Source organism: Lineus longissimus, chromosome 12 (genome assembly GCF_910592395.1).
Source record: "Lineus longissimus chromosome 12, tnLinLong1.2, whole genome shotgun sequence".
Lineage (NCBI taxonomy): Eukaryota > Metazoa > Nemertea > Pilidiophora > Heteronemertea > Lineidae > Lineus > Lineus longissimus.
The window spans coordinates 9,736,822-9,757,253 of NC_088319.1; the positions used below are offsets into that span (position 1 = coordinate 9,736,822).

Below are 20,432 nucleotides of genomic sequence, written 5' to 3' on the forward strand. Positions count from 1 at the left end.
GAGACACGACTGTCGACCAGCAAATACATTATATTGTAGTCGGGTCGATAGCGCAGAAAATCTTCAGTCAAGACACGACAGTCGGGCGAATAATAATTTTCTTTTAAAATAGATGTCAGGGACACGTCATCATCGCGTACATTCGGGGAAAACTCCCTAATGAGACATTGAAGAGACGATTTTCAGTTGCGCGAGACTCTCAAAATGGCGGAACAGTAAGTGTCGATTTTCCGAATTTACTCCTCACTATTTTACTGTTTTCGTCTTTGGTGGGGCTTGTCATGTCTTTATATTGTACCAATCCGTACATTGTATTATTAGGAAGGCTTTGGTGTCGACGTTTGAAGTTGGATTCGTTTCAGTAGGAGGATGAGAAGGTTGAGATGTGATGAGTCGTCTTCAACGAAAAATTCGGAAGCTTCTCACTCTCAGACCAATCCAAGGCAAGGCCAAGGGTTTACTATTTACTGTTTACTGTTTACTGTTTACTCACAATTACGTCCAAAACGACCAATTCTGGCTTTTATATGGACGAATGACAGAGAGCGCGCTGGTGACTTCCCTTCTCCTTGTTGGGAAGCCTTGTTTACAAACACTTAAACCACAGTCACTGGGCAGTGATATGAATATCTATGAATGACATCTTAATTAGAATTACTGTAATAAAAGTGCTGAAACCACCGGCCCCTGAAGCCTAGTTAGCGGGATTGTTGGGTTAAACAATGGGATAAATTAGGAAGTGATTTTTTTGTGCAGCATTGTATACCTCGATCTGCTTGTAAACAAACCCTTGCCTTGGATTGCAGTAGGCCTAGTAGTAGTACATGTTCAGAGTTCTTATACCTATGCGTATACTAAAGGATGAATCTTTACCGTCTTGACTCGCGAATTGTGAAATTTGAGCGACAACAAGCAGACCGTGCATGCATAAATTCAAAAAACTATTCTATACAGAGCTACTTTCCTTCAAGTTGTTCTATAATAATATCTTGCTGATTCATCATGATGACACAGCAATTTTCCCATTCATCGATGTGATCTCACTTTCACTGGGCCTTGTGGTTCCTGTCGCTTACGACCAACTTCGAATCATTAAACAACAACTGATGCTCCTAGTAGTAGTATCTTGTATTGAACGATGATGACCATGTGGTTTTAACTGAAATACATAAAGTTTGGAGAACATAAGACAAACATGGATAACCCTGAACATGGAATGAAGATGGGACTAGGACCGTCAGGTGCTGCCACCTGAGCTAAGGATTTCGAACTACTTCAACTAGCCCAAAACACCCTGACAAAGCATGAATTGGGATAGTGGGAGCTATAATGATGGCTCAACACAACTGAAGCTTACTTAACCAGGATTACGGTGAATCCACTACGCATAGGTCACTTAAAACCTCGATAAAAATGTGCCACACACAGCACAGAGGAACGTGTACATATTACGTCACACCGGCGAGCAGCATTCAGAACTAGTCGACATTGCTGGAGTAAATTCTCACCTAGAATCACTACGAACGTGGATTCCAGACAGGCTCGCTTACATTACGCTTTTCCCCAAGACCTTCAAAGTAGTTCACATAGCTTCTTATTTGCAACCAGGGGGTAAATTGTGGCACTCCACAAAAATTGACTTGATTTCAGAACAATCATGGCATCTTGCGCGCGACGTCACGTGGGGATGCTGGATATAGTGGGAAATCCCCCAGAACACAAAAGCGACACGACAATCATGTCAATTGGAAAATTGCTGTGTCATCATCCTCAAGACAGACAACATTCAACAATTCTATATGGAGGATCCCTGATATTGATAGTCCATATGCCACAAAATGACTCTGAACAATAGGTCTCTAGGGCGTAGATGCCAGACATTGGCTCTGGTCAAAGCCTTTTTGGCTCACCGTGGATGAATATATACAATACTAATGTGTCCGTCGTCGTCTGTATCCTGTTTCAAAAACAGTGGCTCGTTTCTTAACCCCTAGAGTTACGAACTTGAAACTTTGTACACAGGACCCCCAGGTCAGGTGACCTCTAACACTGAATTTGGTCTGATCTGATTCTTGACTTGGCCATCAGGGCGCCATATGTTGAAACCTAAAAAGTGTGATATCTCTTATTATAAGGTGGCACTAACTGTGGGGACGGGGTCGTTTTGTCCCCCCCCCCCAGAGAAATGTAGTTCTTAAGACGCAGGCTGTTTCCATGTTCATGAATGGGTCCAACCTGTTCCAGATACTATTTACTTTGATGCCCTCGTCTTAGTTTCCATGTGCAGAGGGATCTTTGCAGACCTTCTGTTGAAAAATACCTAGGTGAGCAAATATTTACTCGCCTAACTTTTATTTTCATAGCCTAATCGAGTAATTCTTGAAAGTCGCTGTTTGTGACTTCTACCCGGCGGCGATGATTGATAATAATGAGAATCACGGATTCCCATGCTAGGAGCGATTCCATTGGTTGGCCTTTCGAATGACCCCCGACATTGACCAATGGCGTGCACTGTTACAGTCTATGATGTAGTTACAATAATATGCCTATCGGCGGCGCTGCAGTCGGGATATCCAGGTGCGCGAATTTTAAATCTTTTTGAAGAGCTAGGCGCGCAATTCCATGCGCGGCCAAAATGACAATTTTGCTGCGCAAAGGCGCGCAAGCGCAAATGCGCGCCTTTCAACAGAAGGTCTGTCTTTGGCGATTTTATGAGCCTAGAATCTGTGCCATTTGAAGCGGGTCTCAATCCCCAGTTTGGCCTCAATATGTAACATACCTTCCATCTGCCACGCGAGGTTGGGCGTAGTTGTGCGAGTGTCAATTATGCTCACCCAAATTCTAGGCCATATAGCGAAAAAATAGCTGAGATGAATGACCCCATGTGTTCACATCAATAAAGAAACTAATGCATTTGGCTATCTGCCGGTGGTAATGGCATTCCAAAATCGTTCATTTTGAACCTATTGAGGCCAGTTTGAAGATCGCACACATCATGCCATTTCTTGTTCAATTATTTACCATTTTCAGGATCCAAGTGGTGTCAAAGGTGGCGCCACCTATCGGTGAACTTATGAATTAAATGCAATGAAAACGCTGTAGACTTCTTCTCTGGATTCAGACGAACCCAGAAATGTATAGATTATGGTGCCTGTGATGGAAGCAACGATACATCATATGTCACACCGACTTTGGTTTGACCTATATGCTATACACGTAGCATGTTTTTTAACCAGGATGAATTCCTAACCACCAAATATTATATCAAAAATTCAAATGAGCCCATGAACTGTGCTTTATGACCATCATTTTTTGGCACTTGCAATTCCATTGAGTGCGTTCGATAGTCATGACAAATGCACATGTCCCTAATGTAGGTCACCCTTTCATGATGCGTAAACCTTACCTCAATCAATGGTCTCTCTTTGGCTAAAGCATACATACATGTAGTAACACTAACAGAGAGCAGTGCATGGAAATTTGTTGATTCTGGTCATGCACTAGCTTTGTATGATCTGATCAGAAGGTCATGTGGGTTTACCGGTACTTCTTTTCAATTTCTTGTATTGTTCAGAGGTCAGGGTTCGCTCTGCACTTGAAGGAGATTTTCTCCAGGGAGTATTCCTCCTCCAGTCCAAAGGGGGATGAGCATTTTAGCGTGCCACTATGGTTAGGCGCCAATTGGGTTTATGGGCTTTGTGACTTCGTCCAGAGGTAGAGTCCACGCAAGCTGCATTGTACTCAAGAGTCATGTTTCTGACTTGGTTGGGTCTTTAACCTGGCAGTATCGAAACCGCATACCACATACCCACATACCCACATACCCACATACCCACATGCAAAGTTTTCCAGGTGGGGCAATCCAATGACGGTTGAAGCTTTTTCTTCACAACTATTGTTATAGGAAATCTGTCAATCTTTCGACATTAGAGGGCGCCACCGCCAGTAACTTATGTTAAAGGGGCAATTTGTCGATATTTCCACCGGATGTGGTACTCTGCCAAATGGGAATATCTGTCGATACAAAGGGGGATATGGCATGTATGGTGATATTTAAATCCTAGAGGGTGCCACCGTCACTTTCTAGTGTTAAAGGGAAATCTGTCGATATTTCAATCTTAAATCATGCCATTGACATTTCTATTGATGACACATCATCCTGCGGAATAATTATTCTTGGCTGAGAGGGTCGTTATTGGATTGCCCCACCTGGAAAAAATTGGCATGTGGGTATGTGGTATGTGGTATGTGGTTTGAGATACTGCCCTTTAACCTGCCCTGGCGTAGACACCAGATACACCAGTTGTTCAAAAGCACAAAGTCACTTTATCCTTTACAGTTACGTTTAGTATCCTTATGGACGTTCAGTTAATCCCATTAAAATTCTCATGTTCAGACTCTACAGCGTAGTTAAAGAACAACTCAGATGCAAGAAACCTTGTTTTTGTCTCATTCGAACGACTGTGAAGAGCCAAGAAATTTAGTTCCTTAATAGCCACACTGGTTCATCCAGAAATACAATCCTGGGTCCTCCCCGGGATCGAACCCGGGCCCTATTGCCTGGTAGCCAGCAATGTTACCACTGGGCTATGAGGTTCCTTAAAATTTCCTGTGTGAAAATTGTGACTTTGCGCAAGTCATTTTAAAACTCAATTGTGAAGTTCATTTAAAGTGCAAATATATTGATAAATGTATTGAAGAAGGCCGAATGTTTTAATTGATATTATATAACTTGATACATTTTATTGATTGTAGCAACGGTTCCAGTTGTTTGTTCACTAGGCACATCGCTGTTTAGTGTCATGGACTGGAGATTAATTGACGATTCGGGAGTGCTAGCAACGATTGGTTGCAAAAGTTTGGCTCGAGTCATTGAGTAGGCTAGGCCTATTGCAGTGTATAGAGGACTACTTTGATCAAATCAGAGCGATGAGGAAATATTAGTTCTTTTTGGGGAACCGAAACATGTAAACCATTTCTAGGAATGCTCTAGTGTGGTTGCCTTCTCCCAGATTGTCCCCTAGATCCAAGTGAAGCCACACAGAAATATCAACACCAAGGAAGTTGAGCCTGATAGATCTGGACAAATGAAAAAACCTACACCCCCAGACCCTGCACCCGCAGGCTGTTCCAAATATTGCATGAATAAACCAATAGCCCCCTGGTGAAAAACAACTACAGAGAGAGGCCAAATATGGGTCAGTAAAATCCATTACACAAACCAATGTCATGGCCGATTGAAATGAAAATATCTCACAAAACCGGCCAAGTTCGGCGTGGTAGAAGCACACGACTGATGATTTTTTATGGTCACATTGCTACAGATTGCATGTTCAAAGGCAAAAAGTGATGGGAAGTCTGCCTGAATCACACCGCTTCTGCCATGAGATAATATACTATGATGATAGCACATTTGTGAATCTAGGCTTGGAATGTTGAGACATTGTTGACGATGATACCGAACTACTTCATTTGCCAGTGTTCATTTGTCTGTAAAAAGGAAAAAAATGAAAAAAATGTAATGTGGGCATTTTAGGCTACCAGAAGGAAAGTGATATGATGTTATAAATGATGTCGTTATAATACAAGATGTCACAAGCAACGCACTGGTGTATATGTTTAACATTGACTTTATTTCGTCATGGAACTCAATGCTTGGAATGGTTTCTCTGGTTCGCCCAGTCCTGCTCAGTTGCAAGTTCTGCATGGTCATGGATGTTTTTCGATGTGATGCTGTATTTCTGAAGCAGGGAAATATCTTCATTTTAAATTGCTCTTTTGTCTATTTGCGGCATAGATAAATCGAACTGTGGTCTCTGCAGTTTCAAAGCCAAAGACCATTACTCGGGTGTTGTCTGATACCTCAGAAATCTACTCAGTGGTCTTGTGTATAAGTCTTCCCAAACAATGGAGGTAGGTGAACCTCGAAGAAGCCTTTCCCCTAAATGCCTAATCATGAATTTACTGAGCAACTGACTTCAAATTGCACGATGCTTATTTTTCCAGGGCAGATATCGCTTTGATTGGCTTGGCCGTCATGGGCCAAAACATCATTCTCAACATGAATGACCATGGCTACAAGGTAAGCTGTTGATAGAATATTTTCTTGAGCAGTTTGTAACCTTTGTAGTCAAATAATTTTTCAGTTGGCAGCCGACAAGGCTTAATCCGTCCTTTCCCAAGGACCTAGTACTGGCAGTTTTCTGAAGGGGTTGCCTCTGGTGAACATGAGGATATGACAGAAAGGAACAAACTCCCTACTTGGTCCACACATGTTCAAAGACATGTTTCTTGAAGAATTGTCAACATCTTGATGGAACACCCGGCGGGCTTCATCCAGACTGAATGTATTCACAGTGCTTGCTAGCTAACTCTGTCGATATCAATGATCTTTCCTCAACACGCCCGGTGTGTTAATGTCCAGGATATAAGAGGTGCCTTTTGTGGGTAATGTTAGTTATGTCTGATTCAAGGTGTGCGCATTCAACCGAACCGTATCAAAAGTGGATGATTTCCTGGCTAATGAAGCTAAGGGTACGAAAATCATTGGAGCTCATTCCATGGAGGAAATGGTGAAGAAGTTGAAGAAGCCAAGGAAGGTGATGCTACTTGTAAAGGCCGGGGCTGCGGTGGATGCATTTATTGACAAACTGGTAGGTAGACATTTGGTAGAGATCATTTTGTTGAGCTATACCAAAAACTCCTTTGAGGAGCCTCATATTCTAGTGGTTTTAAACACTGCTGGCTGCCACATAATAGGACCCGGGTCTGGTCCTGGAGAGAACCCAGGATTGTCTGTCAGGATGAACCACTGTGTCTAGGGTGGCTTTCAAGGAACTGAAATTCCTGGCTCTTCACAACACAATGAATGAATATTCGAGGGTTTGTTGGATGGGACTGAGAGCTGTTGACCTTGTACCTGAGTGTCTATGCCTGGGCAAGTAAAATATCCCACATAGTCATTGGTGGACAGTAACCTTTAGTGGACTCCATACACCCAGCAAAAATCGGTGTCTTCCCATCTCGCCCCTTCCCAATTTGCCCCTTAGTTATTCCCATTTTGCCCCTTTTCTATTTCTCCCCTTCCCATATCGCCCCTTCCCAATTCGCCCCATTGCCAGTTCGCCCCTTTCCGGTGTCGTCCCTTTCCCGTGTCACCCTTTCCCGTGTCGCCCCTTTCCCGTGTCACCCTTTCCCGTGTCACCCTTTCCCGTGTCACCCTTTCCCATGTCTCCCCTTTCCCAATCCACCCCTTTCTCTCTACGCCCCTTCCCATTTCACCCCTTCCCACTTTGCCCCTTCCCATTTTGCCCCTTCCCATTTTGCCCCTTTCCCATTCTGTCCCTTTCCCATTCTGTGTGGGCCAGGGCTCTGGAGAGTTCATTTACGCATTTCCAATAGTGTTTTTTGCCGTGCAGTTTATGAAAACGGAATTTGTATTGCTGGTCTACAACCAGGCTTTGTTTGAAAGAATTTTATTGCATTCTCCATCATGCCTTGTGACTTTGTTTGCCAGTTCACCGATTCCGATATGGCAAATTCCAGCGGAGCGAATCGAAAAGGGGCAAAATGGGATGGGACGAATTGGGAATAGATTGGGAGCGAAATGCGAAGAGGCAAAGTGAGAAGGGGCGAAATGGGAATATATAAATGAATAAATAATCCGCTACCGTGTTACCATGCCCATTGTTGTTTTTGGCCAAACTGTCTCCTGTTGGTGACAGAATTAGTACCTGCAGAAGGGCTTTCCAAACATTAGTCATGTCAATCCATTATTCAAACGTAGTATCTGTCTTTTTCAGGTCCCCCTGTTGGAAGCTGGTGATATCATCATTGATGGCGGGAACTCTGAATACACAGACACCAATGTAAGTTCTTAACCCTTTCAGTGGGTACCCATTAGATAGTGGTGGTTAGAAATCAGCCGCAAGGGGCTGATTTAGAATTTTGAAACATGGGAGTTGGACAGTACTGTCCTTTCAATCAGAGATGGGATTTCAATGCAATGAAAGATTTTCATTATATTTTTTATTCGCACACTCGGCAGGCTATGACTCACTGATCCAAGGAAGCCCAGTCAAAAAAACGTTTATGACACTTTGCTGGCCTTGCCTTCACTTTCAGTCTTCCATCTAAAAGAACAGAAGCGGTGTGTGCACATCTCAACCCTCTCACGATTACTCATGGATTTAACACGGCACAATGGGAGGCTGGAGATAAAAAAAATTAGGCCTAAATCTGAGGCGCTTGGAAATTGAAGTTCCACCTGACTGAATCGATTTAACACGGCACAATGGGAGGCTGGAGATAAAAAAAATTAGGCCTAAATCTGAGGCGCTTGGAAATTGAAGTTCCACCTGACTGAATCGATTTCAGCATAGGGACCCAACAGTGCCATGTTAATTTCAATTGTGTCACACAAAACAATTGATGATTTCTGACAAGACCTACTGATAACTTTCTCTTTTCCATCGACTCCAACACAGCACGAGCAACTTGATTGCGCTGTCTGTATCTTGATAAAAAAATCAATACCGCTGGCACAAGAATGAGGCCCTGTGTATGATACATGCAAAATTTTAATAAAGGCTTTTCTGCGAAGCGCTACTATGGTTAACGTGAATACGACGTCATCCAATGTAAACAATGTTTCTCAAGTCCATGGATTCGTTTCAAATGGCTTAAATTTGACTTAAAATGGCCGCCAGAAGAGATAAACGCGCGAAAGTAGTAACTCGACTATTCTGAGCTCCGAGAGAGAACCACACGATTATTCTCACTGTTTTTTAATCAAACTTCAATTTCAGGGGGTTTACCCCCCCCCCCGACATATGTGTTTTGATTTTTGAAACTTTAGTGATAATATCCAAAAGATGCTTAAAATGGATTTAATCCCGAAATAATGAAGCAAAAGACGGGCAGGCGTTTCGAGAAAAAAATTTTATTTTGAGATTTCAATAAACCTTTTGAACGAATTCCACACGGGCCGTAGTGGGATCCGAAGACACCTCAAGGAGGAATGTATGTTTTTATGGGGTACCATTGGTTTTGCAGATCTTCCGTTTTTTTCTAAAGAATAATCAATATTCGCTAGCAGGCTTTTTATGCTCCCAGGTATGAAGAGGGTTCTATGTTCCTCAGGTTCTTTGTTCATCAGTCTGGTGTTCCTCAAGAGTCAAGTGTCTTCAAGTCTCTTGGCCAGCAAAAACCCTTTCCAACCAATTTTTTATGCATTAACCATTCGGCAATATGTTGGTGGGGGAAAAACCTGATCCCTAGATCCCTGACCCCTTGAATTGGTTGCCCAGGTACGACCACAAGCAATTGTCTCAAGGAAGCCACCAGTACGACCACTAGGGAGTCTTGCCAATATCATGCCAGTGAAAAGGAAGGGTAATGATAGTTGAGGGTTGCAGTTAGGGTACCATCAAAGGAGTACCTCTTCCTCGCTCTGGGTTAAACGTGTCAAAGGACTGCACCATCATGAAGATTTGGGGGTTCCACCCGAGCGCCCCAGGGTAAGCAGCTCGGAAGGACTTATTGAGAGGCCAATAGGGGGTTTGAGGGGCCTTCCCCCCAATGCACTGGCTAAAACATGTCAGAAGGGCGGGGGTGGGGGGGGGCTCTCCATGGCGACAGTTGCGCGAGTTCAATAGAGCTTGCACTTTACATTAGAATCTGCCAGAGTCCCAGACTACGATAGTCTGGACACCTTTCGGGGGGGGGACATTTTCCATTTTTTGCCGGCTATTATGACGATGGAGTTGAGTTACTGCTAATGCGATACACGGAGAAAACTGTCTATCAAAACAAAAAATTGGCGGAAGGAACTATAGCAGGGTCCCAACCAGGGGGTTTGGGGGGTTTCCCCCCAACCTAAAGGCGCTGCGCGCTTCCTAGGGCACTGCACTGATAATATTAGTACCGCTGTGTTTGTCGTCCGTCGTCGTCGTCTGTATCCTGTTTTAAAAACAGTGGCACGTTTCTTAACCGCTAAAGTTATGAACTTGAAACTTTGTACACCAGACCCCCCCCCCCCCAGGTCAGGTGACCTCTGACACTAAATTTCTGTCTGATCTGGTTCTTGACTTGGCCACCAGGGGGCCAAAAGTGGAAACCTAAAAAGTGTGATATCTCTCTTATGAGTGACCTGTTTCGATAAATTTTTTATGATAGGTTCTCTTAGGAAGGATACATCACATAGCATACCGGTTGTTGATTTGACCTAATTTTTAAGGTCACAGAGGTCAAATGGCGTAAATTGGCCGTTTGAGTGTAACTATGGCACGTTTCTTAACCACATTTTCCACTAAAGTTATGAACTTGAAATTTGGTACAGACGACTCCCAAGGCCATGTTACCTCAGACATCAAATTTCGGTCCGATCTGATTCTGGACTTGGCCACTTGGGGGCCAAAACTAAAAATTATTAGTGACTTGTTTTCGATGATATTTTTATGGTAGGTCCTCCAAGCAAGGATACATCACATGTCATACTGACTTTGATTTTACGTATATACTATACATGTAGCCTGTTTATCAACCAGGATGGGCTCCTAACCACCAAATATCTATACTGTGAGCACAATGGCCCCTGGCCTGTTCATTAAAACACTTTTTCAGAGACGTTGCAGGGACTTGAAGGCAAAGGGTCTCCATTATGTTGGATCAGGTGTGAGTGGTGGTGAGGAGGGTGCCAGGTATGGCCCCAGCCTGATGCCGGGCGGTGCACCGGAGGCATGGTAAGTGATGGATCAGGTGTGAGTGGTGGTGAGGAGGGTACCAGGTGTGGCCCTAGCCTGATGCCGGACAGTGCACTGGGGGCATGGTCTGTAATGGATCAGGTGTGAGTGGTGGTGAGGAGGGTACCAGGTGTGGCCCTAGCCTGATGCCGGGCAGTGCACTGGGGGCATGGTCTGTAATGGATCAGGTGTGAGTGGTGGTGAGGAGGGTACCAGGTGTGGCCCTAGCCTGATGCCGGGCAGTGCACTGGGGGCATGGTCTGTAATGGATCAGGTGTGAGTTGTGGTGAGGAGGGTACCAGGTGTGGCCCCAGCCTGATGCCGGGCGGTGTACCTGAGGCATGGTCTGTGATGGATCAGGTGTGAGTGGTGGTGAGGAGGGTACCAGGTGTGGCCCTAGCCTGATGCCGGGCGGTGTACCTGAGGCATGGTCTGTGATGGATCAGGTGTGAGTGGTGGTGAGGAGGTTACCAGGTGTGGCCCTAGCCTGACGCCGGGCGGTGTACCTGAGGCATGGTCTGTGATGGATCAGGTGTGAGTGGTGGTGAGGAGGGTACCAGGTGTGGCCCTAGCCTGATGCCGGGCAGTGCACTGGGGGCATGGTCTGTAATGGATCAGGTGTGAGTGGTGGTGAGGAGGGTACCAGGTGTGGCCCCAGCCTGATGCCGGCCGGTGTACCTGAGGCATGGTCTGTGATGGATCAGGTGTGAGTGGTGGTGAGGAGGGTACCAGGTGTGGCCCTAGCCTGATGCCGGGCTTTGTACCTGAGGCATGGTCTGTAATGGATCAGGTGTGAGTGGTGGTGAGGAGGGTACCAGGTGTGGCCCCAGCCTGATGCCGGGCGGTGTACCTGAGGCATGGTCTGTGATGGATCAGGTGTGAGTGGTGGTGAGGAGGGTACCAGGTGTGGCCCTAGCCTGATGCCGGGCAGTGCACTGGGGGCATGGTCTGTAATGGATCAGGTGTGAGTGGTAGTGAGGAGGGTACCAGGTGTGGCCCTAGCCTGATGCCGGGCAGTGCACTGGGGGCATGGTCTGTAATGGATCAGGTGTGAGTGGTAGTGAGGAGGGTACCAGGTGTGACCCTAGCCTGATGCCGGGCAGTGCACTGGGGGCATGGTCTGTAATGGATCAGGTGTGAGTGGTGGTGAGGAGGGTACCAGGTGTGGCCCTAGCCTGATGCCGGGCGGTGTACCTGAGGCATGGTCTGTAATGGATCAGGTGTGAGTGGTGGTGAGGAGGGTACCAGGTATGGCCCCAGCCTGATGCTGGGCAGTGCACCGGAGGCATTGTAAGTGATTAGATTGAATGTCATCTCTGGTCTGTTCTTAAAGTGTAGGGACGTACTTTGGTCAGAAATGTACCATAAACAACTGTAATCACATTGGCCTTCACATTAAAAGATTTTAACAACTAAAGAAGTAAATGTTATTAAGTTTATGACTTGCAGGAGCTTAATTCCATTTCCATCCTTGAGTCATTAGGGCTACATCGACATCTTTATACACTATTTGAATTTCATAGCAAAGGAGAATAATTTTTCTGCCCTTCAAGAAAATTTGTGTTGTTTTTTGCTTCAGGCCCCATCTCAAGCCAATCTTTCAATCCATTGCCGCTAAAGTCGGCAAAGAACCATGCTGTGATTGGGTTGGCGACGGAGGGGCAGGACATTTTGTCAAGATGGTCCACAACGGTATCGAGTATGGCGACATGCAGCTGATCTGTGAGGCATATCACTTGATGCGTGAAACGCTTGGAATGACGCCTCCCGAGATGGGTAAAGTGAGTTACTTTTTCATATCTGACTTTTCGCTCTCAATTACTAACAATTTCTGCCACAAAAAACTTATACAAATCAACAGACACATGTTTTCAGTGAGCATGAGATGCATGACACATCCGCTGTCAAGTAATTCAATGAAAACTGACTAGATATTGGACACTTCATGAGTTCTGCAGACCAAACTACCCCAAAACTCTCCCAACACCTGGCAGTCACTTTGAAATGGGGTCCATTATTTGAACTGTTGCAAAAATAATTTGCAATGGTCTGACAACTCCTGTGGGAGTCTAAAGGAAGTAAAATAAATTTCATATCATAAAACACACAATGATTGCAATCATGCACCACAAGGAACAAATTGTGCACCGTCTGTGGGATTGAAATAATTATGTTTATTTTACACACGCGAGTATTGTGACTGCCAGGTGTTGGGAGAGTTTTTGGGTAGTTGGGTCTACAGAACTCATGAAGTGTCCTATTTACCCGATTATTTCCAGGTGTTTGAGGCATGGAACAAAACAGAGTTGGACTCCTTCCTTATTGAGATATCTGCTGCAATTATGCAATACAAAGATGACAAGGGTGAATACTTGGTGGAAAAGATACGCGACTCCGCTGGACAGGTGAGCGCAATTTTGATTGACTCAAAGCATTGTTTTGTTGTGATTGTTCAGCTTTGTTTACGCTTGTTGAAAAAAGCATTGAGTTTATTGATATCGGTTGTACATTGTGTCGTCCTTGAATAATAAAGTGCTTACCATGGAAACCATGGAATATTTGCACTCATTTTATTGACACCATGCGCAAACTTAACCCTTTAACTGCCGAATATTTTTTCTAATTTTCGTAAAGAACTAGCTTGAACAGAGAAAAGTTATATTCCTCGAACCTGCCATAGAAACAATCTTCTACCTGCACGCCATCTATTGGTAGGCTGGAAAACTGCGTAGTAGACAATCTTTTCAATGAAACTCAATTGTATCAATGGTGAATAATGTACAGGCGCTCGTCGAAATTCGACGATAGTGGCAATTGGTTAAAGTTAATGTCAGCTGGGCTATTGCCTGAGCTGCAAACAACTCTTGCGGCCGGAGCTTATCACGGTTTCCGTAGCATTTAGCAATTAGGAGTGTTACTCCCCCTGGATAGGATGCTGGTCTGTCGCAGGTTCCTCCCAGGCAGGCCTGGTACCTCCTGGGTGGAGAGAAGCAAGTAGGGTTAAGTGTCCTGCCCAAGGACACAAAGATGAAACAGTATTGATCCGTATTAGTATTGAACCTACGGCCTCCTGGTTATAAGCCTGGCGCTCTAACCACTCTGCCACTCATCCCTCAAAGGTGGCAGTTAAAGGGTTAAAAAGAATTCATGACTTTGTCCTAGTCTAGTCCTGCAGGGATACCCAAAGTGTGAGTTACAGTCCAAGCAAGCTATTTTGCCCGTCACACCTGCTGATCTGACTAGTCCACTGCTGCTAGATTAAGGGGTAAACTGTCGATCAAAGTGGCCTGTATTCAGAAGAATTGCGTAAAACAAGAGTTAAGGTACATTATCAGTATATGGTGACTAATCCAGCTGATTGCATAGATATCTCACCAAAAGAGTTGACAGAAATAGTAATTTCTCATTTCAGAAAGGCACTGGTAAATGGACTGCTATCAATGCCCTGGAGTTTGGAGTACCTGCCACTCTCATATGTAAGTCCATCATAAAGGCTATCTATGAAGCAAAAACACTTTCAGGGAAGAGTTTCAGAAAATAGTGATAAACCGGAGAATGGTTTATACTTGGGATAGATCTGCTGTTGTGCACTAGTTCATAGTCATCTAGGCTGCTGTGATGGGCTGAACATCATTTGGGCCTGTGATTGACACCCTAATTCTAGCAGGCTTAGAGATGAACAATCTTGATCTGGATTTGGCAAAACTTGCTTATCGGGATTCAGAGCAGGGCCTTTAAAAGGGGTTATTTTGACCCTTTTTGGAATACACCTGACTGCACTTATTCATTAACTGGGTATGCTTGAAAAATCCTAAGTCAGGAAAACCTTTGGTATGAATGTAACAGGACTGATACCCCTCTTCCCTTCTCGCTTGAAGAGTTGATTCGCATTTTTACTTTGGTGTTCAGTTATATTTTTATCCATTTTCACTTTTCCAGCCGAAGCTGTGTTTGCACGCTGTCTTTCGTCATTGAAAGCAGATCGTGTTACGGCCAGCCGTAGTCTCAAGGGACCGGCAGAGACAAAATACAAAGGAGATAAGACAGCCTTTATTGAGAGCATTAGAAAGGTATGTTCAGTTGGATAAAAGAGCTATTTTTGGCTTGCCTCATGAGCCTGTGTGACTTTTGTGGCATCTGTTGTCGTCCGTATCCCTAACTGCTGTAATTGAAAGGCCTGCATTGGTTCCCTAGCGAATATGTTATTGCAGGTTTCAAAGGCTCTTTCATATATTTCAGGCACTCTATGCTTCAAAAATCATCTCTTATGCTCAGGGATTCATGCTCATGAAACAAGCAGCCAAGGAATTCAACTGGACATTGAACTACGGTGCCATTGCCTTGATGTGGAGGGGTGGATGTATTATCAGGAGGTGAGAAAAGAGACTTTAGAGCTCAGGTTACTCCGAGGAATGTGGCAAAATCTGATCTGACCAAAATTCTGTGTCAGAGGTTACCTGACCTGGAGGGTCATGTGTACCAAGTTTCAAGTTCAGAACTTTTGTGGTCAAGAAACATGCCGCAGTTACACTCTATACCGGCCAATTGACGCCATTTGACCACTGTGACCTTAAAAAGTAGGTCTAATCAAAAAGGCGTTAGACATGTGATGTATTCTTGCCTTGAGTACCTGCCATGAAAATATTATCGAAAACAAATCACTAATGAAAGGGCCAGTGTCAAAATTTTCGCTTGTTGGTAAATTTTCTAAAATAAGCTGTGTCCATCTAGTAACTTGGACAATATGTCATCATATGCACTAAATTTCGAGGTTAATTAACGAGCGGGTTACTCTTTGGTGCAAGCACAAAATCCATCCATGCATATTTTAAAATTTGTTCGCTTTCCATAGGACAAACCAGCAGTGCATTTTTCTCTATATTTGATGCAAATCATGTTTGAAGAGCCTTATCACCAGATGGGCACAACAATATTTTGTCGAAAGACCCAACAATGCAATTTTAAACTTTATTAGATCAATTTTCCTTTCCTAGGAACCCTTTCTCCAGGGTGGTGACAATTGATCTCACAATGTCATTTGGTAAACATGTACAGTACAATATAGTCAGGTGTTCCCAGGGACTGAAGTTCAGTTTGATCTGATTCACAGCTTGGCCACCAGGGGGCCAAATCTGAAAACCTTAAAAATGCAATTATTGCTCAACACCTCGCCCGATTGCCACCAATCTGATATCATGGGTGCATCTGACCACCATACGCTATTATATATCGCATGGGGTTTTGACTTGACCAACTTGGCATAAAATTTCCATTTGGCTGTATATTATGGCGTATTTATCAACAAGCATGAATTGTCTGCCAAATATCTATACAGTGAGCACAATGGCCTCTGGCCTTTCCATTCATATAATAATCTGCAAGTGCACAATTATGATCAAATTGCGTAAAAAACAAACAATTGTGAAAATTGTGAATAAAACAAACAACCTAACCCAACCTTGACCTAAACATTTATAACTTATCAGTTTATTCTGAGGCGAAGATCGTGCCATATGACAGAATCCTGTCGCGGATTTCAATTATGAAATTATTTAGAATTACGCCCCAGGTAGTTGCCAATCAGCGCCACCTGTGGGGCCTTATGGTATTAGGCTGGTAATCCAAAATCAGTGATTCTGATCACAGTCAAGGCAACTTGTTTTTTCTTTACATCAAAATTTTTTCATTATCATATTAAAAGACCCCCTCTCCTAATTTATTACCATTTGATTATGCAATAATATACACCAGGTTGTATACTTGTCTCCGTCTGTAAATGATGCCGTCCACATCCCTTTAAATCTTCCCTTGCAGTCGATTTCTTGGAAGTATCAAGGAAGCCTTTGATAAGAATCCAGATCTTGTTACCCTCCTTTTAAACGACTTCTTCAAGGATGCTATTCATAATTGTCAGGTAGGTTTGCGGTCAACTTATGTTTCTGTCCTCACACAGTAGCTGATACAAGTCTTAATTGTATAGCCAGAATCAACCTGCCGGCTTGATGGGTAATTTGCTAGTTGTAATGATGTGGTGAATAGCCTCCGGTTCAAGACCTGCTGTCAGTTAGCGGCAGATCTGTTTATCATATGAAGGCCATGAGTCATGGCCTTCATACCACCCAACTCCGTCATACCGTCATGGCATGACGGTATGACGGAGTTGGGTGGTATGATGTAAAGAGTGCTGAACTTCTGTTGGTGGAGGTTACAAGTTTGGATTGTTCTGAGTCGTTTGGTTCTTTATATGTTGGAGTTTGAAGGTTAAATAATGAGCAAAGGCAGTTATCCTTCCTCCAGTCAGATTATTCTGCGATGCTGAAGCACTTTAATCAGGATTAGTTTGAGAAGTACTGTATAAATACAAACTTTATCTTTGAATTTTTCATGTTTTCTTACAGAAAGCATGGCGCGATGTTGTTGCCACAGCCGTCCAACTCGGGGTGCCAACTCCAGCTTTCGCATCAGCGCTGGCTTTCTATGATGGGTACAGAACTGAAAGGGTGCCAGCCAATCTCATCCAGGTGGGTAGAAACTGAAAACGTTCTCCACGACAGCTGGAATGATTTCCTTTCTGCCCATTCAGAATTTCATTGCGCCATGCAGTAACAGACTGTGTGAATATAATAGAATTAATCAGTCAGTTAACAAACCGTGGAGAATTGTGCGACTCTATCCTTCCGTAACCCATTGCAGGGCAAGCATTTAGCATTTAATATTTCTAAACAGGCATTTTAGATAGTGGCAACTAAATTCAGAAAAACAATAAAAACAACACAATAAACCAAGGTAGATCCAATTAAGTATACATTTTCTGAAAGCTATAATGTTATCTAATATTACCGATTCGATATTGAGAAAAAAACAGACTTTACCCACATAAAAGGGACGTATTTCACCAAAAAAGGGCCCCTGGGTGGGCCAGCCAAAATAGCCCTTACGACCACAAACATTGACCAATACACACTGCAGTACTCTGGATTGAAACAAGAGATGATATACCATCAAATAAAGTCATAAACTTATCCCTATTTCCTATGCTTGATTTCATAATTCATGTTCCTGTAGTATCCTCTATAGCTGGCCTGGTCCTCTCATTAACCCCCCCCCCCCAATCCTTCAGAAAGATGAAATTGAACACACAATGGCAAGAAAACAAGTGTATTGATCATTCTTCACGGCTGCACAGTGATAACTGATGACGTTATGGGGATTCCCCATTGTGGCGGGTGATTCAAATAACATACGGAATTAGCCATAGGTGCCCGTTTTCAGCTTTATAGCTCACCTCTGGGGAGCTTATACGATACCGTGGCGTCCGTCGTCGTCGTCCGTTAGCAGAGCACCAGGGGGCCATCTTGAAAATTAAAAAAAGTCGGATTGCAACCAAATTTCATGTGATTGTATGTCTATGTACTCTCTACAACATCCCTGATTTTCAGTCAAATCCATCTACCAATATGGCCGCCAGGTTGCCGTCTTGAAAATTAAACAAAGTCCTATTACCCCGAAACTAATGATCGGAGTGGAACCAAATTTCATATGATTATGTATCTATGTACTCTTATCAATATCTCTCATTTTCAGTCAAATCCCATGACAAATATGGCCACCAGGCCGCCATCTTGAAAATCCAACGAAGTCCTAGAACTCCTAAACTGTTGAACAGTTGTCAATTAATTTCCATGTGACATGTACACTCTTCAATAACCCCGAAATTCAGTCAAGTTTATAACCAAAATGCTATACTTAGATGGTACCGGTAATTTTCTTTGGTGCCATTGAGCCGAGAAGAATAATATTATTCAATGGAATCAAAACTGGTGAAACTAGCCAGAAACTTCTCCCCATATCCACGGCAAATTAAATGCATTACATTACCTGAGATGAGCACATGGTCCCTGGACCATTTCATTAAAAGGCTATGGAGTAAACCATAGGTGTTCTGCTATGGGTTAAAAGTATGCATTCCAGAATAAGAATAAAAGCATTTCTTGATATTGTCTTTTCAGGCCCAGCGTGATTTCTTCGGAGCTCACACGTACGAACTTCTCGCTAACCCTGGGAAATACATTCACGCCAACTGGACTGGGCACGGAGGCAGGGTGTCGTCTACCACGTATGATGCATAGCAACTCAGGAAATCCCGGCTCTAGTCAATCTAACCTAGGGGCGGCGGGAATAGTAGTCAATAGATAGATGCAAACGTGTCAGAACTCGTATTTGCTGACAATTTGTTCACAACTAATTTGTTTCTCTGAACTACCAATTGGGACTTTCTACTCGCAATTATGGACAGTTAAGAAAAACTAGGGCCTAGCAGGTGATAAGTTTGCGTATTAAATTTTAAAAATACTCGAATTAAAGACATGGTGTTGTGTTTTGGTGAGAGGATTTCGTACTGCTTGCTTTCCTTGTCAGGACCCGTGACACTCCTACTGAAAGTCACAGGTTTTGTTTAGTTAAATCTTCTCAGCTCATCATTGAGTCTGGCTATAACTTGGACTTAAATGTTGTTTATTGAGTTGTTTGTTCCCTTGTGTACTGATTACAAATTGGTGTGAAGTAGCAAATGCGTTTAGTCGTAATATGCTTTTATGCGACTACTAGTTAGGATATTCATGTGTTGTGAAGTGCAAATCCATCTAATAGCAAAGTTGGCAAATTTAAATTGCCCTGGTTAATCAGGTCTTAAATGAAATAATCTTGAATGTGCATGTAAATATTATCAGGTTGATATATTATTTGTAAGGAAACATAGAGCCAATCTGTATTTATCAAAACGTCCCAATGGAATATGTAGGATGGAATTATGATCACAATACTCAAAATACACAGGAATGCATCTATATGACGATCATGGCATAACCTCCATATTAAGCACACCCTCTCTATATGGACATAATGCCCAGTGTCACAAGCGTCTGCTATTTAGAGGTTTTACTGTATTTCAAATCAAGAAGAAATCATGAATGCGTATCAAATATCAAGTTTGTCCAACTAACAGTTAACCCTGACGTTAAAGCCAACTTTGCACAAAACATGCTCTGAAACGCACCTATCCCACGGGAGACCATGTGTCATTACGATGGGTTTTGAGCAAGTTAAAGGCGGCGTAGGCTTTTCTGTGCCCGGTCAGTGCATATTCACAATGTTTTGTACGGTGAAACCTTCTTACTACACAATCTATGTCAAAGAAATTAGACTTGGTGTATATATTTCAAAATTTGGCTAAATCCGGTGGGCGGTTCTGACATATTCAAGTTAAGCGAGGTTGATTTTAGCTATATTTGGTTGAATCTTCAATGTCGAAATTTCTGAATCAATCATACAAAGTCAGCGGTTTGCTGATTGCGTGCAGTAAAATATGCCATTCTGATTTCTGTTCTGACGGTTCACCAAACTAGGCTATGTAATTTTGGGTTTACGGTAAGTTAGACACCGGTAAATTAGACAACGGTGATCTAGACAATGGTCATTTTTTGTATTATCAAACACTGTACACTAAAAGATGCTTTGTTCCTTTGGATTGTTGGTGTCCTTGTTTATAGAAGGATGTATATGGTATCATATACCAGGCAGCAGGAAATCCGACATTTCTTAGGAACTACGGTTAGATGTTGTAAGGTAAATGAATCCACGGAAACTCTATAAAGCTTCCATACCAATGTATTTTGTTTTACAATGATGAAT

The 20,432-nt window shown here is 43.2% G+C and overlaps 1 protein-coding gene across 1 annotated transcript; it reads left to right on the forward strand.

The window, feature by feature from the left end:
• Window positions 1–171: 171 nt before the first annotated feature.
• On the forward strand, window positions 172–19,924 carry LOC135496727 (6-phosphogluconate dehydrogenase, decarboxylating-like). Its single transcript, XM_064786201.1, has 13 exons — window positions 172–215; window positions 6,007–6,082; window positions 6,474–6,653; window positions 7,803–7,868; window positions 10,624–10,742; window positions 12,322–12,523; window positions 13,022–13,147; window positions 14,155–14,218; window positions 14,682–14,812; window positions 14,982–15,115; window positions 16,557–16,656; window positions 17,141–17,263; window positions 18,752–19,924. The coding sequence occupies exons 1-13, from the start codon at window positions 205–207 to the stop codon at window positions 18,869–18,871; spliced, it is 1,452 nt and encodes a 483-aa protein (XP_064642271.1). The 5' UTR covers window positions 172–204; the 3' UTR covers window positions 18,872–19,924.
• The last annotated feature ends 508 nt before the right edge of the window (window positions 19,925–20,432 follow it).

What these genes read in the sequence shown, in the direction of transcription:
- LOC135496727 (XM_064786201.1), top strand. An exon ending in CTGAATACACAGACACCAAT is followed by an intron (nt 7,869 to 10,623) that starts GTAAGTTCTTAA and finishes ACACTTTTTCAG; the next exon opens with AGACGTTGCAGGGACTTGAA. An exon ending in AGTACCTGCCACTCTCATAT is followed by an intron (nt 14,219 to 14,681) that starts GTAAGTCCATCA and finishes TCACTTTTCCAG; the next exon opens with CCGAAGCTGTGTTTGCACGC.